Source organism: Prionailurus viverrinus, chromosome E1, assembly GCF_022837055.1.
Source record: "Prionailurus viverrinus isolate Anna chromosome E1, UM_Priviv_1.0, whole genome shotgun sequence".
Taxonomy (NCBI): domain Eukaryota; kingdom Metazoa; phylum Chordata; class Mammalia; order Carnivora; family Felidae; genus Prionailurus; species Prionailurus viverrinus.
In genome coordinates, this window is record NC_062574.1 from 12,504,175 (window position 1) to 12,519,863 (window position 15,689).

The window sequence follows — 15,689 nt, forward strand, 5'->3', positions numbered from 1 at the left end:
TTCCGAACCTGGGCCGTTTATTACAAAAACACCTACCATTCCGGCCCAGCAGGCTCGGGAACCGGCAGCCAGACACCCAAGGGACCGCAGGCACTGTACAGTTGAGACCAGGTCTATTTGTCTGGGATCGCTACCAATTTATCCTTTTGCTCCAGACGGCAGACTGCCCCGTAAACGACACTGTGTACCCAACACCATTTTGCCACCCGGCATTCGAATGAGTGATTAGTACTTCTAGGCTCCTCGGAGTTACAGTTTTTCAAACTCTTTGTGGATGACGGATGGTCCATTTTGAAAGCTTTTCAAAGCTCTGAATCTCCCTTATAATAAATAGCCCAGTCACTCCCTTTGAGCTCTGGACACCTTCGCATGCACCCCTTCATTATTCTCTGGTATCAGCTCTTCCTGGTAGAGCCTTTAAAACTAGGTTGCTTCTTGAAGATGGACCCTTCAGAAAGAAGTACCATGTAGCTCTTCAGGGAGGACTGAGCAGGTCTTAGGAAGGTTGCAGTTAAGGCGGGGAACCCAGTGTCTTTGTGGAAAGGCCGGTTTCATTTATCTGAAACCTTACAGGGATATGGAGGATGGTGTGCAATCTGCCCTTTGCTGTGAGGGGGACACGGGACCTGACTGCTATGGAATGGGAACACTGAGACGGGCGCCAAGGGGAGGGTGCTTCCTCAGCCTAGGGCAGTGGGCTTGAACTCAGGGTCCGCCTCAGGAACAGCTCAGGTGCCGGATGTTCATTTGTGTGTCCTTCAAAATCAAAAGCTCTGGACAGGGGATCCCAGGCCTCAGTTCTCCATGTGGACCCAAACGGAAACCCAGTGACCTCTGGACCTCGTCACCTGATCCTACCACGTGGCCCGAGCAGCATTCAGCTGTGCTGGCCTTGAGAACGAGGCCGCCGTCAGAGGTGAACCGCTCTGGGAAGGGTCTGGGCCTGCCTTGTTCCGAGGCCCGTCCTTGCTGTGGATGGCGACACCAGGTGCCCACCGCTGCCCCGGGGCGAGCTACCACCCAGAGCAGACTGTGGGCAGCAGCTAGGCAGTCATGGAAAGAGAAGACACCCGAAGTTGAAATTCTCATAATTTTAATGGTCAATAGCTTCTGGTTGGCTCTGGATGGTACAGTTAAACAATATACTTAAAGACCTCCCCCCGCCCCCCGCAAGCGCATTCACATCCCCTCGGCAGCCGTGCCGCCAACGCGCACCGCCCGGTCTTCCCAGACTTCCACCACTCGGACCCCCTGCGGGTTATGGAAATCCACATCTTAGTGTAAGGAGTTGAAAAACCCTTGGTACGCCTGTGACCTGTGTTATTTTTTTAAAATAACAGATATTAAACCAAACACCTTCCCAGGCTCCGCCGCCGCCTCACAGAGCAAAAACCTGTTACTGTGGCAAATCTGAACACTCTGTGGTCTCTCGTGGGCCGGGCCGATTGCTTCTCTCCCTGTTCTACTGAAATCATACGGCATAGAGTTCGTAAATCTTCTTTACACAGTACACCAGGGCGGCGAGTGCTATCGTGTTGTGCAGTCTCTTTCTGTGCAGGTCGTCCTTCCGGACCAGCACCACCGGGGTGGACGAAGTGAGTGTGTGCAGGGGCAGGCGGGACAGTTTATAGGCGTCGTACTCCACTTGGTACTTGCAGCAAGGGTCAAACTGCCAGGAGATGCCGTAGAGGGTGCAGCAGGCCAGGCTGAGCACGCCTGCGGGCAGGGAGATGTAGTGGGAGTAATCTAAGGGCAGCGCCAACGGGGTGAAGAGGCAGGCGGTGCCCGCCAGCACGGTGGTCTTGTGCAGGCAGTTGCCCACGGTGATCCAGCGGGCAGTCTCGTCGCCGATGCGCGTGGGCTCGATCACGATGTACTTGTACTGGGCTTCCAGGGCCTGCTCCAGCTCATACTCAAACTGGTCTTGGGCGTTCTCCCCATTGTAGATCTCGTGCACGATGTAACAGTCTGTGGCCGACAAGCTCACCCTTGGAGTGGGGGTGGGGTGGGGGGGGAGAGAGAGGAGATAGTTAGGCTGAGGGGCACACGCACCACGCTTCGGTGCTGAGACGCCGCGAGAAGTTCGTGACTCAAGTCTGGGCCTGGCGCTCAGCAGAGGGCCTGAGCTCCTGAGGGCACCACATCTCACTTAGGAGTTAATCCTTCCTGGAACCCAATATGTAAGATAGGAAAGATTTTATTGTTTTTCTGAGAGAATGATTACTAGTGAAATGTAGAAAAGACACAGGAAAGAAGGGGTACCCAGCTCTCCAGAAGATGACAGCCTATGATGTGTACTGGGCCCGGGAGATAGCCTGAGGCAGTGGACAGATTCAAGTTCCCTAAGGAGCCCCAAGGAAGAAAGAATGGTTTCAGCCTGGATTCTTATCAACACAGAGGCCCAAGGTCGGCAGAGTGACACGTGCTCTTGGTTAATCACGCGATTGCAGGAGGAGGCTTCTTTAATGGAAACCAACAGACCTGAGACCAACAGTGCCAAACACTCTGCCCTTTGCAAAGTTTAGAAGGAGTCAGCCCTGCCCTGTGGGACAAAAGATAGATAGATAGGGTGGCCTTCGCCTTGGATGATGGAGCACAAAACTCCTCCGGCCATCAACAGAGGACAAGCTACACAAAGCCCCCATGGCCCTTCCCAAAGCCAGCAGCCTCAAGAACAGCAGTGACTCTGAAATTTAGTGTACGGATAACACAAAGGGCCCCAGAGGTTCTGGCCCATTCTGACCCTGGTCCTCCAGGACTGTGTAGGTGTTTACTGCCAGTAAATCCTCCTCTCGTTCGTATAAGAAACACTTCACAAAGACCCACTTCAAGTGGCTGAGCTGATCCGACGTCCCCCTGGGACTAGGGACGGGCGGCCTGACCCTCACCAACGGAAGACAAATCTGGACGCTTACAGACAACTCAGCTCTGGGTCAAGGCCAGATAGCTGGCCGTGACCGTGGGCCACGGGGCACCGCAGGCAGTTTCGGGATCCTATGTGAGGTCCCTCCAGTGCAGACTTTGCATCCAAAGCAGAGTCTTTCCACACCCCCTGATGGGCAAACCTAAATATAGACCTGTACGCGCCTTGTCATTTCCATTTGGCTTGTTTCAGCCTGTCCAGATCTTTCCAAATCTCCATACTGCTGTCTAGTATATACTGTTTCTCCTAGTAATGTGTTCTCTGTTCATCTGGTAAAAAGCCTTCTTTATACCAGCCTCTGAGAGGGCACTGCTAGACACGGCTCAAGGCTGGATCAAGTCACTTAACCCCTGTCACAGGCAGTGCAGAGCACCTCTCACATATGCCTCAGCGGCTGTGAAACAAGGTCACCCCCAGAAGCTCTGGGTCCTGGCCCTCCTTCAGAGATGAAAGCAATTACATGTTAGATGTGGTGAAAATCAGGTTGTCATGGGCGCACTTCAAGGACAAAGGCCGGGCGATCGGAGCCCGAGACCACAGCGACAGACCCTGAGCACTCCTTCCAGTTACTACCCCCAGGCAGGATTCAGCACAGTAGAAACTACTTTCAGCCAACAAATAAGCAAACCTAAGAGGCAGTTTCACTCTGTTAGGAAAATGCCTGATCAATACTCTCCTGTGGGCACATCAGAAAGGAAAAGTCACTTAGGGGCGCCTGGGTGGCTCAGTCGGTTGAGCAACCGACTTCAGCTCAGGTCATGATCTCGCGGTCCGTGAGTTCAAGCCCCGCGTCGGGCTCTGTGCTGACGGCTCAGAGCCTGGAGCCTGCTTCAGATTCGGTGTCTCTGTCTCTCTCTGCCCCTCCCCCGCTCATACTGTCTCTCCCTCTCAAAAAACAAATAAAACATTAAAAAAAAAAACAAAACAAGAAAGGAAAAGTCACTGGTAACAGGCTGACCGTGCCCCCAGGGGCAGGGGGAAGGGCATCCTCCAGGAGGGGCCTCCTATCCGGTGGGAAGCACTGTAGCAAAAGGCACGGGCTGGGACTCGGGCAGAGGGAAGTCTTTATCCTGAAAAGGTAACTGTAATTAAGCTGGGCTCAAGGAAGCCTCCTAATTAAATCACAGGCCCTAATTAACTGGCGTGCACTGGGGAGAAGTCGTTCCCTGGGGGTCGGACAAGAAGCCTTCTAAACATGGGACGTTGCCAAAGCAGCTCACCAGTAGTCAGGGCTGCCTCTCCACGATGGGTCAATGAGCTGTTTCCACAAGAGTCCACCGGAAGTTGAGAAAACAGGAAAAGTGGGGTTTGCCCTTTCAAGGCCTCCACTTGGTTTTCGTTCAGAGAGAGGAGATGGGGCTGTTTCAGTCCTTCCTCCCAGGCAGGACTCAGCACTTTAGAAGCCAGTTAGCAAACACGCCAACCTGAGAGGCAGGGTTTCACGCTGGTCGGGTAAGTCACTGGTAAGGGGCTGACTGCGCGCGCGTGTGCAGGGGCAGGGAGAGGGCTTGCTCCCGGGCCGCGCGTTCAGGTGGTGGAGAGGAGACACTTCCAAGGGCGTGTGTCCTGCTGACTATCAGAGCGAGGCCAGGGATGCCTTTCTGGCCACAAGGTTCCTCTAGAATGTTCAAAGCCGAACATAGGTGTCAAGACTGGGATTATAGAATATTCCTGACTAAACCCAACTCGACCTCAGTACGGTGCCCTCTCTGCCCAGCAGATTGTAGCCATCCTGAACATGGTGGGAAAAAGTACCGTGAGGCCCAATAAGAAATGCCTGTTGAAACCCCACCGACCTAGAACAGACTGCTCCATTCTGGAGACCCGTCAGCAGGGACATCCCACCTCGCCCTCCCCCAGCTTCTGCAAGCCCCGCCGGCATCCCTATCCACACCGCCTGCCTTTTCCCAGCCCGTCGCAGGGGCAGGCGTGGTGGGCACGGTACTCTCCTGCCCTTTGTTGACACAGATGAGTAGGTGTGTCTACGGGTCCCTTCGAGCCTGACCCTGTACCCTCCGGGTTCCTGTCTCACCGCTGCTGTCACGTGTGCCTGCGTCAGGCCCGACGGCACAGGAACGGACAGTGAGGGGACATGGCCGGCCGTCCACCCTCTGCATTCCGGCTGCCGGCAAGTCACAAACACCACAGCTCAGAGGAGTGTGTGTGGACACGGGTTTGCTCCCCCAATATACACATCCAGAGCACGCCAGCTTCCTAAAGCCGCCGCGGCTTTCTGTGGGCCGGCCACCCCACTCCTACCCATCACCAGTCGCCCACGGCGCAAAAACAAAAGAGCGTAAGCCACACTGAAGTAACATCCCAGGGGCCTTCAAACAAGGCAGCCTCTGCAGCCAGTCCAGCAGGCAGGCATTGCCACACCACTGCCCTGACCCTCTCGAATCCTCTCAAAGCCAAACTACTCGGCCCAAATTCAGGAAAGGGATTCTTGTTCTTGTTTCATTGCAAAAGGATATAACCTGAAGTCTGGAGAAGGAGATTTCCAAGATATACAAGGAGATAGCAAGGTTCAAAACACACACACACACACACACACACACACACACACACACGTTGGGGCCCCCATCTGTTAAAGGCCACCCCATCAAGTACTCAACTTCCACCTGGCTGTGGCAGCTGGGGTGCCCTATGTGCCTGCAAACATAGGTGTTAAAAGCTGCCTGGACCACAGGGTTCAGTTCACATGGCTGCCATGGGCAGTTACTTCAGAAACCTGGTGGCTGACTACTCCCAGGAGAGAGGCATGTCCATCACCACCCAGGTACCCCAGGGCCCACCCACGTGTGGCTTGCTTGTTTCCGGGTCAAATGTAACCAACTAAAGAAGGAGCCTAGTTAGAAGGTTGCCCTGAACAATTTCAGAGCATTACCAGCCAACCCCCAACTTGAACCCTGGTATACAAGTGCATATGGGAAAAAAAAAAAAAAAAAAAAAAAAGCTAACTGGGAGTCTCTGGGGCTTAAGGGACTTCATTTGTGCTTTCCATGGCAGGTGTGTAATGACCAGTAAGAGTCCTAATAAAGAGTTCATGTAAAAAAAAAAAAAAGAGTATGAGAGGGAAAGAGCAGTGACGGAAAAGTATCTACGAGATCAGTGAAAAAGGCCAAATCCAGAACAGTGATTAGAGTATGCTAACTTTAGTGGACATGCTTGCTTTTACACGCATTTCTGGAAGTACAAAGACCTGAGAATTCTATCACTTGGGGAGGGCCATGGAGTGGCTCCAGAAAGCAGAGTCCCGTTTACCAAATGGCTTCTGAACCTTTCGAATTCAGCACGTTCCATGGTACTTACCACGAGGTAAAGGTTACGCCCTTGCACACCCTCTGCCAGTGCTGAGATCGATGTGCACCGTTGAGCCCTTAACCAGCCTGTGGAGCAGAACATCAACCCATCTGAGCTGGGGTGGCTGCTACAGATGTGGCCTCAGGGTCACGGGCACTTGTGACCGGGGCTCTTGGATCCGCCTCCCTCCCTCTGCCTTTAACCACAGTGGGCCCGAGACCCTCCGCTCTCCTCCTCTGAATCTGTGCTTGCATCAGAGGGATCCCTTGGAAACACTGGCTTTGTGGTGAGAAGGTGGCCGTAATGAAGAAGCAACCTGACAAACTCCATTCCCTGGGTGCGGGCACCTTCTCTGCACAGCTGGCAGCCTGCCCGGCATGTGGCCCTGGGGTCCCCTGCACCACTGGGAAGCTTCTCTCAGAGGGATCTGAAATTACAGAAGTAGTCTCAAACATGGGATCCCCAAAGTCTGCAGATACCTCCCCAAAAGTCAGAGCTGCGCAAAAAAGTTCTGAGTGGCACTGTCCGAGAAGAGCAGAACTGATGGGAAGGGATCGATAAATTGAGCTGTTCCTCCACGAGAGGGAAACCGGAGGTACAGCTGAATCCCTCCCACGCAAAGCGAAGGAGAAAGCAGGTTCAGAACACACGCAGACGGACAGACACATTCAGAAGCACACAGAACGCAAGGATATGGCATTTAGGAACGTTTTTGTGTGTGGTAACTGGGAAGAAAAACAAGGAAAGGACAATTCAGGAGCGAGGTGGCCTCTGCCTGCAAGAAGGGACATGTGCACCAGGGTAATGCTAGTTTTCTACTTCTTAGGCTGAGCGGCGAGCACGCAGGTTTAACTATCTTCAAATCACGGGGAAATACAGATGAAATTTCCTGTCCTAACCATTTGTAAGTGTGCAGCTCAGTAGCGTTAGGTCACATTGCTGGGCAACCAATCTCCAGGACGCTTTCATCTTGCGAAACTAAAACTCTGTCCCCATTAAACGACAGCTCCCACCCCCCACTCCCTACCTTCTACTCTGCGTCTCTGTGAATCTGATAACCTTAGGGACCACACGCAAGTGAAATCATATAGTATTTGTCCTTTTGTGGCTGGCTTACTTAACGTAATGTTCTTAAGGTTCATTCAGGTTATGCAGCATGAGTCAGAACTTCCTTTCTTTTTAAGGACGAATAAACAATGTTCCATCATATGTATACACCGCACTTGTCTATCCATCATCCATCCATCGTGTTTGGGCCGCTTCCACCTTCTAGCTATTAGGAAGGTAGCGAACGTGGTATAAACCTACCTGCTCAACTCTCCGCTTTTAATCCTTCTGGATACGTATCTAGAAGGACTGTCGGATCATGTGGTCATTCTTTTCATTTTTTAGATTTTTTTAGAGAGAGGGATCCGCGTGCAGGTGTGTGAGCAGGGGAAGGGCAGGCAGAGAGAATCTTAAGGATATAGACTCCAAGCTTGGTGCAGAGCCTGACTCGGGACTCAATCTCGTGACTCTGAGATCATGACCTGAGCCGAAATCAAGAATCAGACACTTAACTGACTAAGCCACCCAGGCGCCCCTAATTCTTTTCATTTTCTGAGGAACCACCACACCGTCTTCCACAGTGGGTGCATCATTTTATTTTTTAAAATTTATTTACTTTGAGGGAGAGAGAACACAAGCACGAATGGGGGGAGGGGGAGAGAGAGAATCCCAAGCAGGCTCCGCACTGTCAGTGCAGAGTCCGATGCGGAGCTTTAACTCGTGAAGCCACGAGATCATGACCTGAGCCAAAATCAAGGGTCAGTCACTTAACCAACTGAGTCACCCGCGTGCCCCACGGCTGCGTCATTTTATATTCCCACCAAAAGAGCATGAGGGTTCCAACTGCTCCACATCCTCACCAGAAGTTATTGATTTGTTTTTTAAAAAATGTTTTATTTATCTTTTGAGAGAGCACGTAAACAGGGAAAGGGCGGGGGGTGGGGTGGACGGTGGACAGAGGATCTGAAGCGGCTCTGTGCTGACACGCTGACGGCAGTGAGCCTGATGCGGGGCTCGAACTCACGAACCACGAGATCACGACCCGAGCCGAAGTCAGACACTCAACCGACGGAGCCACCCAGGTGCCTGTTGTTGTATCTCACTGTGCTTTTGATTCGTACTTTTTAATGACAGCGTTACTGAGACAGAAGTCACGGGCCACACAACTCACCCATTTGGAGTGTACAATTCGGTGGCTCAGCACGTGCACCAAGTTGTGTAACAAACAGCACAATCGATACTAGAATATTTCCATCACCCCAAAGAGAAACCCCACGGCTCCCCATTTCCCCCACCCCTCCCCAGCCCCCGGCAAGCACCCGTCCCCTTCCTGACTCGATGGACTCACCTATTCTGCACGTTTCATATAAATGAAATTATGTTTGTGGTCTTTTGTGACTGGCTTCTTTCATTTATAATAAGGTTCTCAAAGGCCAGACGTATGGTAGCAAGTTTATGACTTTCCACATGTTAGAAACATACTTTGGGTCTGTTTAATATACAATTTTTAAAAATCCAAGACAAAACATCTGGAGGGAAGTATCAAGGATGCTATACGTGGAAAACGGTCAACAATGGTTTTCCCTGGATGGTGGCCTAACAGGTGACTGAGATTTTATTTTCCTTCATACATTATCTGTATTCTTCAAAAAAGAAAACAAAGAATCATGGGTTTCTCTTATAACAGTGGGAAAATTAACTGTACGCATTTTCTTAAAAAGAAAAATCTTATTCAACAGCCCATATCTCTTGGGGTGACGAGGGCAGACAGCCACGGGCCCTCGGCAGCCAGAGGGAGCCCAGTTCCGGCTCCAGCAGCGTCTCGGTGCCTGCGGAGAAGCCCACGCTACCAGGGAAGCACCCCGCCACCGCGAGCCTGGGCACAGGCGGTATCTCGTGGCTGCGGTGTCCTGCCGGGGTCACACCCGTGAGGTCCTGCCAGGGAGGAGGAGGAAAATTCCACTTCCCTGTTCGCTCACGCAAGCCCCCATCACCTTCTGGTCGTGGCAGAACCAGAAGAACCTAATCGAACTGTGGAGGAAGCGCCTGCTTCAGGCCTACGTCCCGGAGCGGGCCTGGGGCTCACAGGCAGGGCCCAGGCATGCGCTCCCTCCCACGTGACATACAAAGGATGTCAATCCTGAGCTCTGTGAAGGCAGAGTGTGTTTTCGTCACGGTATCCCCTGCACTGGGCCTGAATGTGACGGGTCACCGAAACGCATCGGCAGGGCAGGGCGCCCGGGTGCTTCAGTCGGTTAAGCGTCTGACTTCCATCTCAGGTCATGATCTCACCGTCCATGGGTTCGGGCCCCACGTCGGGCTCCATGCTGCCGGTGCGGAGCCTGCTTGGGACTCTCCCTCCCCCTCTCTCTGCCCCTCCCCCACTTATTTACGCTCTTTCTCTCAAAATAAATAAACTTAAAAAAAAAAGACAGTGGAAACTCATTTGAAATAACTGACAGGAGAAAAACAATTACAGAAACTAGGTCCGTATGTCAGGTTGCTCTCCGCCTAATAAGCACATGGTCACCTATGCTCTGTGAGGTGCCGGACTGTCCCTCTAGCCCCTGATCGAGGAGAACGCACTTTTGGCTAACCGAAAGGAGCAACTGCTCCCTCAGACAGGGAGTAGGAGCCAGAGGCAGTAGGACTCTACATTGTGGATTGAAAGCCCAACAAGGGGGCGCCCAGGTGGCTCAGCAGCTAAGCATCCGACTCCTGGTTTTGGCTCAGGTCACGATCTCAGGGTTCGTGGGGTTGAGCCCTGCGTCAGGCTCTGCACTGACAGCGTGGAGCCTGCTTGGGGCTGTCTCTCGCTCTCTCTCTGCCCCTCCCCCGCTCACACTCTATCTCAAAATAAATACAAAACCTTAAAAAAAAAAAAGTTGGAAAATTAAAAAAAAAATAAAAGAGTGGGGGCAATTAGTACAGAAAGACACAGGCAGGTAGCCCCAAATATTGAGGACGGTTCCAAACAGGCTGAGGAACTTCCACGGCACCTGACATTATCATCTGTTTCAAAGGAAGCCCCACGCGAGACCACACTTTCCTCCTCTGTACTCTGGAAACCGAGCAGCTCTCTGCCGTGGGAAGAACACAGCGCACCGAGGGTGGGAGTCAAGAGACCTGGATTCAAGTTCCCTCTCGGTTACTCACTGGCTTTGTATCCAAGGGCAAGACACCTGGCCGTTTCGAGCAGGGCCGCCCCGCGTCAACTAGGGCAGAGGCCTTACCTCTCCCCCAGGGCCACGGTGAAGGTGGAGCAGGGGTCAGGTGTGCACGCCAAAGTGACGGCCGCAAAGCACCGCCCCCATGTGAGGCCCAGGCGGCTGTTTACATTTAAATTATTTAAAACTAAAATAAAGAGGCGCCCGGGTAGCTCGGTCAGTTGAGCGCCGGCTCGGCTTTGGCTCAGGTCACGATCTCATGGCTCGTGGGTTCGAGCCCCGTGTCGGGCTCTGCGCTGCTGAGCCTGCTTGGGATTCTCTCTGTCCCTCCCCCACTCGTGCGCGTGCTCTCTCTCCCTCAAAATAAATACATAAATAATCTTAAAAAGAAAACCGTAAAATAAAAAATCCAGTTGCTCAGACGCGGGAGCCACACTTCCAATGCTCACGCACACGTGGCTAACGGCTACCCTCACGGACAGAACGGATCGGCAACGCTTCTGTGGTGGCAGAAAATCCTACTGAACAGCCCTGAGCTAGAGAACTCTTATGGCTACTAAGTGATTACTGGCTTTCCCAAGAACTCTGTGGCCCGTCCAGTGGCTGCTGGCACCGGGGACCGAGCACAGTGGCAGCCGGGAGGTTCCCCTGTGCCTGCTCTATGGAGTACCTCCCGCCTCCTCCCGCGGCCCCCGCTCACTGAGGCCCAGAACACAGAAGCTAAACTCAGGCCTGGCTTCAGCCGCCTCCTCCCATCCCTGGGTACAAGGCTGCCCCTCCGTTCTTCAGAAAGTCGGGCCCGCACTGGAACGCGGCCTATGGGACTGAACCACTGAGGCACAAGTCAGCGCTGCCGGAATCCAGACTGCTCACGTAAATCAAGGAAAATGGAAAGTCGTGCCTAACAGGATGAACCCCAGCGGGTGATCTTAACACGCAACATCCAATTTCTGGGAGCAGAACGTGTGGCCCAGCCGTGCCGGGCTCCACCTTCTGGCAGCCAGCTGAGGAGGACCCACAACCGTCAAGGGCCGCACACCCAGAGACTTGGGGGCGGATGCCGTACCCGCGCGGCTCATCCAGACCAGGAGGAGAGAAACATTTTTACCACACGCTAGAGCCAGAACGGCAGTTTTCCAAGAGAAATAAAATACCCCAGACCCCTAAGGTGCCTCAGCTCTAAAAGGAAAGGATCAGACCAGAATGAGGAGAATGTCACTCCCGGAATGTGAGCCACCTGCCCACGTGGCTTGTGGCCCATCTGTTCGGCTGGCCTGGGAACTGCGCCCTCCACCAGCCATCCGGGAGCACGTCTGTCCAATTCACATATGAAACAAAGCGGCAGAAAGGAGGCCCAAGTCCTGGGGAATAAGGTGTGGTACACAAAGATGGGGAAGCAGTCCCGTGGCACGGGCCGCCTAAACACGCCGACGGCTGCACAAGCCAGGGGAGAGGAGGGCCGCGAAAGGTGATCTCACACTACAACCTGAGCATTTAGTCCAGTTTGCACGGCCCTCTGAACACCCCAGGTCTTCGGACAGCGCCGCTGCCTCGTACCATGGTCAGAATCAGATCAAGGACATCTTCACATGATGAGAAAAACAGGAACTGACAGCACGTGGCTATACTCCCATTCCAACAATCACGGAGAACTCAGGGATGCTCAGAGGCCCTGAGGGAGTGAAGAGAAGCAGCCCGAGCGGGACAGGAGGGACCGTCTGTGAGCTGGTCCGCGTTGGCACCCGAGTGGCAGAACACACAGATGCCTGCACTGTGCCTTCCTAGATGGGCAAGCGTGTCTCAAAGACGCCGACGGGACAAGTGGCAATCTGTGTGGTGTGCTCGCTGCCAGGGTGCTGAATTTTGGACAAGAATTCAGGTTACAGCTCAGAGTGTGATGTTCTTCATTACAAACACTGTTGATTCCCTGGATTTAATGGAGTGGAGAGAAAAATCAACATGCAAGCAGCTATCATTTTGCTATTTCTTACCCCTCTCCTATTTTAGTCTAGACCAGTATTGTTGTATCAACAACACTTTCTGCAGTGATGGATGTGTTCTCTATCTGTGCTGTCCAGTGTGGTAGCCCCAAGCCACATGTGGCTACTGAGCACATGAAATGTGACTAGTGTGACTGAGGAGCCGAATTTTTAATCACTTTTTACTTTTATTTTTTTAAGGAATCTCTACACCCAATGTGGGGCTTGAACTCACAGCCCCGAGATCAAGAATTGCATGCTTTACCGACTGAGCCAGTCAGGAGCTCCTGTTTTTAATTACTTTAAATTTAATTGCCACATGTGACTAGTGGCTACTGAATGAACACAGCTCTAGAGTCAAGAACCAGGTAAAGAATTCACACATTGGGTATTCTAAAGTGGACCGTCATTAACGCTGTCTTGTGGACAGTCTGGCACTAGGTAGGGCCTTTAAATACAAGTCGTGCTTTGGAGTTTGCAGGCCCTGGCAAATCTGGAAAGTTTGCCCAAAGTGTTGCTCTGCTCCAGCCCCTGCCCCAAACCAGGCAACGTGTCCTTCAGTTTCAGCATAAAGCAGACTCCAACTAGGTGTGTCAAGCAATTCTAGAAAGTGGTCTTACAATGTGAAGCTGAGATTTGAGTCAGCATGAATGTGACATGGAACAAACTCATTTAAGAGGGCCATAAACAGCCTATTTCCGACGCTGGAGCCAATAATATGCTTGGGCCTCTTAATCTGCGGTGCTGGGCAATCAATTAATCCAGCCTGCCCCACCCGAACACTCTTTCCTCCCACAGAGCAGGGATGGAGGTGTGCCCAGAAGTTAGCTAGCTGGCCCAGCAGCGGGTTATGTTTCCATCCCCTGCTCAGCGTGGGAGGATCTTTGGGAAACCGGGCTCCGGCAAATGTCCCCTCCAACAGAGCCCGGGTAGGGCCTCGCAGCAAAGGCAAACAGAGGGGCTCCCCGCAGCCACACCACGTTATCTGGAAGAAAGAGAGATGGTACCACCCGAATCACAAAACCTGACACCCCAACCCTGGCTCACATACAGCATCTGCATGAGTGAGTAGTTCCAGGCCAAAGGTTGCAATCTGAACACCTAAGGAGACTAGGCAGGTAACTGCAGTGAGTCGAGCTGTCAGGTGAGTAATGAACTAGAGAGTACTTGCCTTGGCCAAAAATGTCGGCCACCACTCAGCTTTTCGAGGAGAGTTTTATGTGAAATCTTTCAACTTCTAAGTACTGGCAACTAACTTAAATTCTTTTTTAAAACTGATGGTCAACAGTCAAGGGCTGGATTCAGCCTCTGGGCTGCTGGTTTGCAAACTCAGTTTTGAATTAATGCTGGTCTCCAACCAAGGAGAAAAAAAATCCCCAGTATCTGATTTCTTAGATCAATAAAAGCTTAACTTGTACTGGCACGGTCCTTGGATGATGTCTGGGGCATCCCCATTTGGCCCTTTCAATTGTTTTTGTCCAGTAAGGAGAAATGCCTTTCAGATACTCTTGAGTTTTCTAAACAGGTTACTTCCTATTACTAAAGGATTAATGTTCAGATTGAAGACCTTGAAGACGTTTGCCAGGTTTAAAGACCATCTGGAAACCTTTAACTTCTTCCTATGGTCTGATCTAAGAAATACCAGATGAGAGTTGGAAAAACAAAAATATCTGCTTGCCATTCACTGCTTTTCCAAGGAAGAGGAAATGCAGAACCAATAACGTTGGATAACTCTGAGCTTAAGAATAAAATGCAAGCTGGTTTATCACAACTATCAAAAAGGAATCTTCTGAGCTGAGAAAGCCATCTGCACTAAACAGCAATGAACGTGATAGAATCAAAGAAAAGGAAAAGGAGGGTAGTTGAGAGAAAGAGGGGGGGTGAGGGGAGAGAGAGAAAGATAACTTTTCTGTTTAATAAGCCTCTCCAAAAAGACAAAAAAAAAAAGCAAACACAAAACTTTCCTGCTGACCTCTGCTATACCAACCAAGCCATAACAAAATGGACTGAGCAGTCGAATCCAGGTGATTCCACCAATACACATCCTTTCCCAAATTTCTGGTAGCTGAACAGCTAGCTTCTAGTGGCTTCTACTAGGTGACACTGCTTTCCTGAAGCAAAAACTGTAAATTCAACACGAAACACGAAAACTATTCCAATCTCATCTTCTAGAAGTCAGTTCTACAAATCGAGATCCACCTTGGAAGACACAAGTCCCTAGCTCCGTACCCACACACCATTCATTAGGAAAGGTCACTTCAAAGGACTTCCACGGCAGGGGCGCTTGCAGAGAACCCGCGAAAAGTCGCAAACATCGAGGGTTCGAGGAAGCGGCCGGTTCTCGGCCCGGGAGACAAACTGGGGAAGGTTAAGGCTCCCCTGATAAACGTGCAGACTGCACTGCCCTGCCCGCAGCTGGCCCACTTAGTGAAGGTTTCCCCTTCCTTCTCCCTTCCCCGAGCTATTCCTCGCCACGTCAGGGGTCGCGGCCAATATGACCACGCTCGTGGCCAGGTGGGACGGGAGCTTCGGTCGCCGCTCGGCCGCGGGATGCTAGGCGGGTCCCTCGGGCCTGCGCGGGGCTCCGGGTCCTTCCCGCGTGGCCCGGCCTCGATCCCCGGCCCGACCCCGTACGGCCGCGGCCCACTTCGCCCGGCCCCGCCATCGTCACCTCCCCTGAACCCTCCATGGAGACAGCCTCAGCCCAGCTAGAGGGGGCGCCGGCTCCCACCCAGATCCTGGGTCGGCCCGAGCAGGAACCCCGCGTGCCCCGCAGGGGTACGAGGAGGGCGAGTGGGCGAGAAGGGGGAGCCCGGGTACGAAGGCAGGGACAGCGGTGCGGCTCCAGGAGGCTTTACTGGCTCCCCGGCTCCTAAGCCACTCGTCCTGGGAGAGCAACAGGCCCCCGGATCTCACCTCTCTCGGGCGCTGCCGCCACTGCTGCCCGGGCCAAGACGCCTCCTTCCCCAAGCGGCCATCTTGGAGACACTCTGCTCGCAAATGTCTCGCGCCAAGACGGCCTCGGGATAGCGGGCGGACTGAAGGGAAATGTAGTCCGGGCCACATCCCCGGACTGCCCGGGAGGTGAAAATCGAGCCCCCACGGGACTACAATGTCCACAATGCATCGCGCGCGCCGGAAGCACCGCCTCCTTGACGTCGCCTGGGAAATGTAGTCCTCAAACCTTCCAGCAGAAGGAGGCACTCTGGGAGGAGTTCTATTCAGGACACCTTTTTAGAAATTAAAATTCCCAAAGTTCACAGGCTAGGA

At 52.7% G+C, this 15,689-nt stretch overlaps 1 protein-coding gene across 1 annotated transcript; it reads right to left on the reverse strand.

Moving 5' to 3' along the window:
• Positions 1-1,087: 1,087 nt before the first annotated feature.
• On the reverse strand, positions 1,088-15,420 carry TMEM11 (transmembrane protein 11). The gene is made up of 2 exons (XM_047832474.1): positions 15,336-15,420; positions 1,088-1,988 (listed from the first exon to the last, which is right to left on the reverse strand). Exons 1-2 carry the CDS (start codon positions 15,395-15,397, stop codon positions 1,472-1,474), a joined length of 579 nt encoding a protein of 192 aa, XP_047688430.1. The 5' UTR covers positions 15,398-15,420; the 3' UTR covers positions 1,088-1,471.
• Positions 15,421-15,689: the final 269 nt, after the last annotated feature.

Bases quoted from the DNA above. Each gene is read 5' to 3' on its own strand.
- TMEM11 (XM_047832474.1), bottom strand. From the start codon at position 15,397: ATGGCCGCTTGGGGAAGGAGGCGTCTTGGCCCGGGCAGCAGTGGCGGC. The intron at 1,989-15,335 runs GTGAGATCCGGG...CCCCACTCCAAG, and splicing joins GGCGGCAGCGCCCGAGAGAG to GGTGAGCTTGTCGGCCACAG.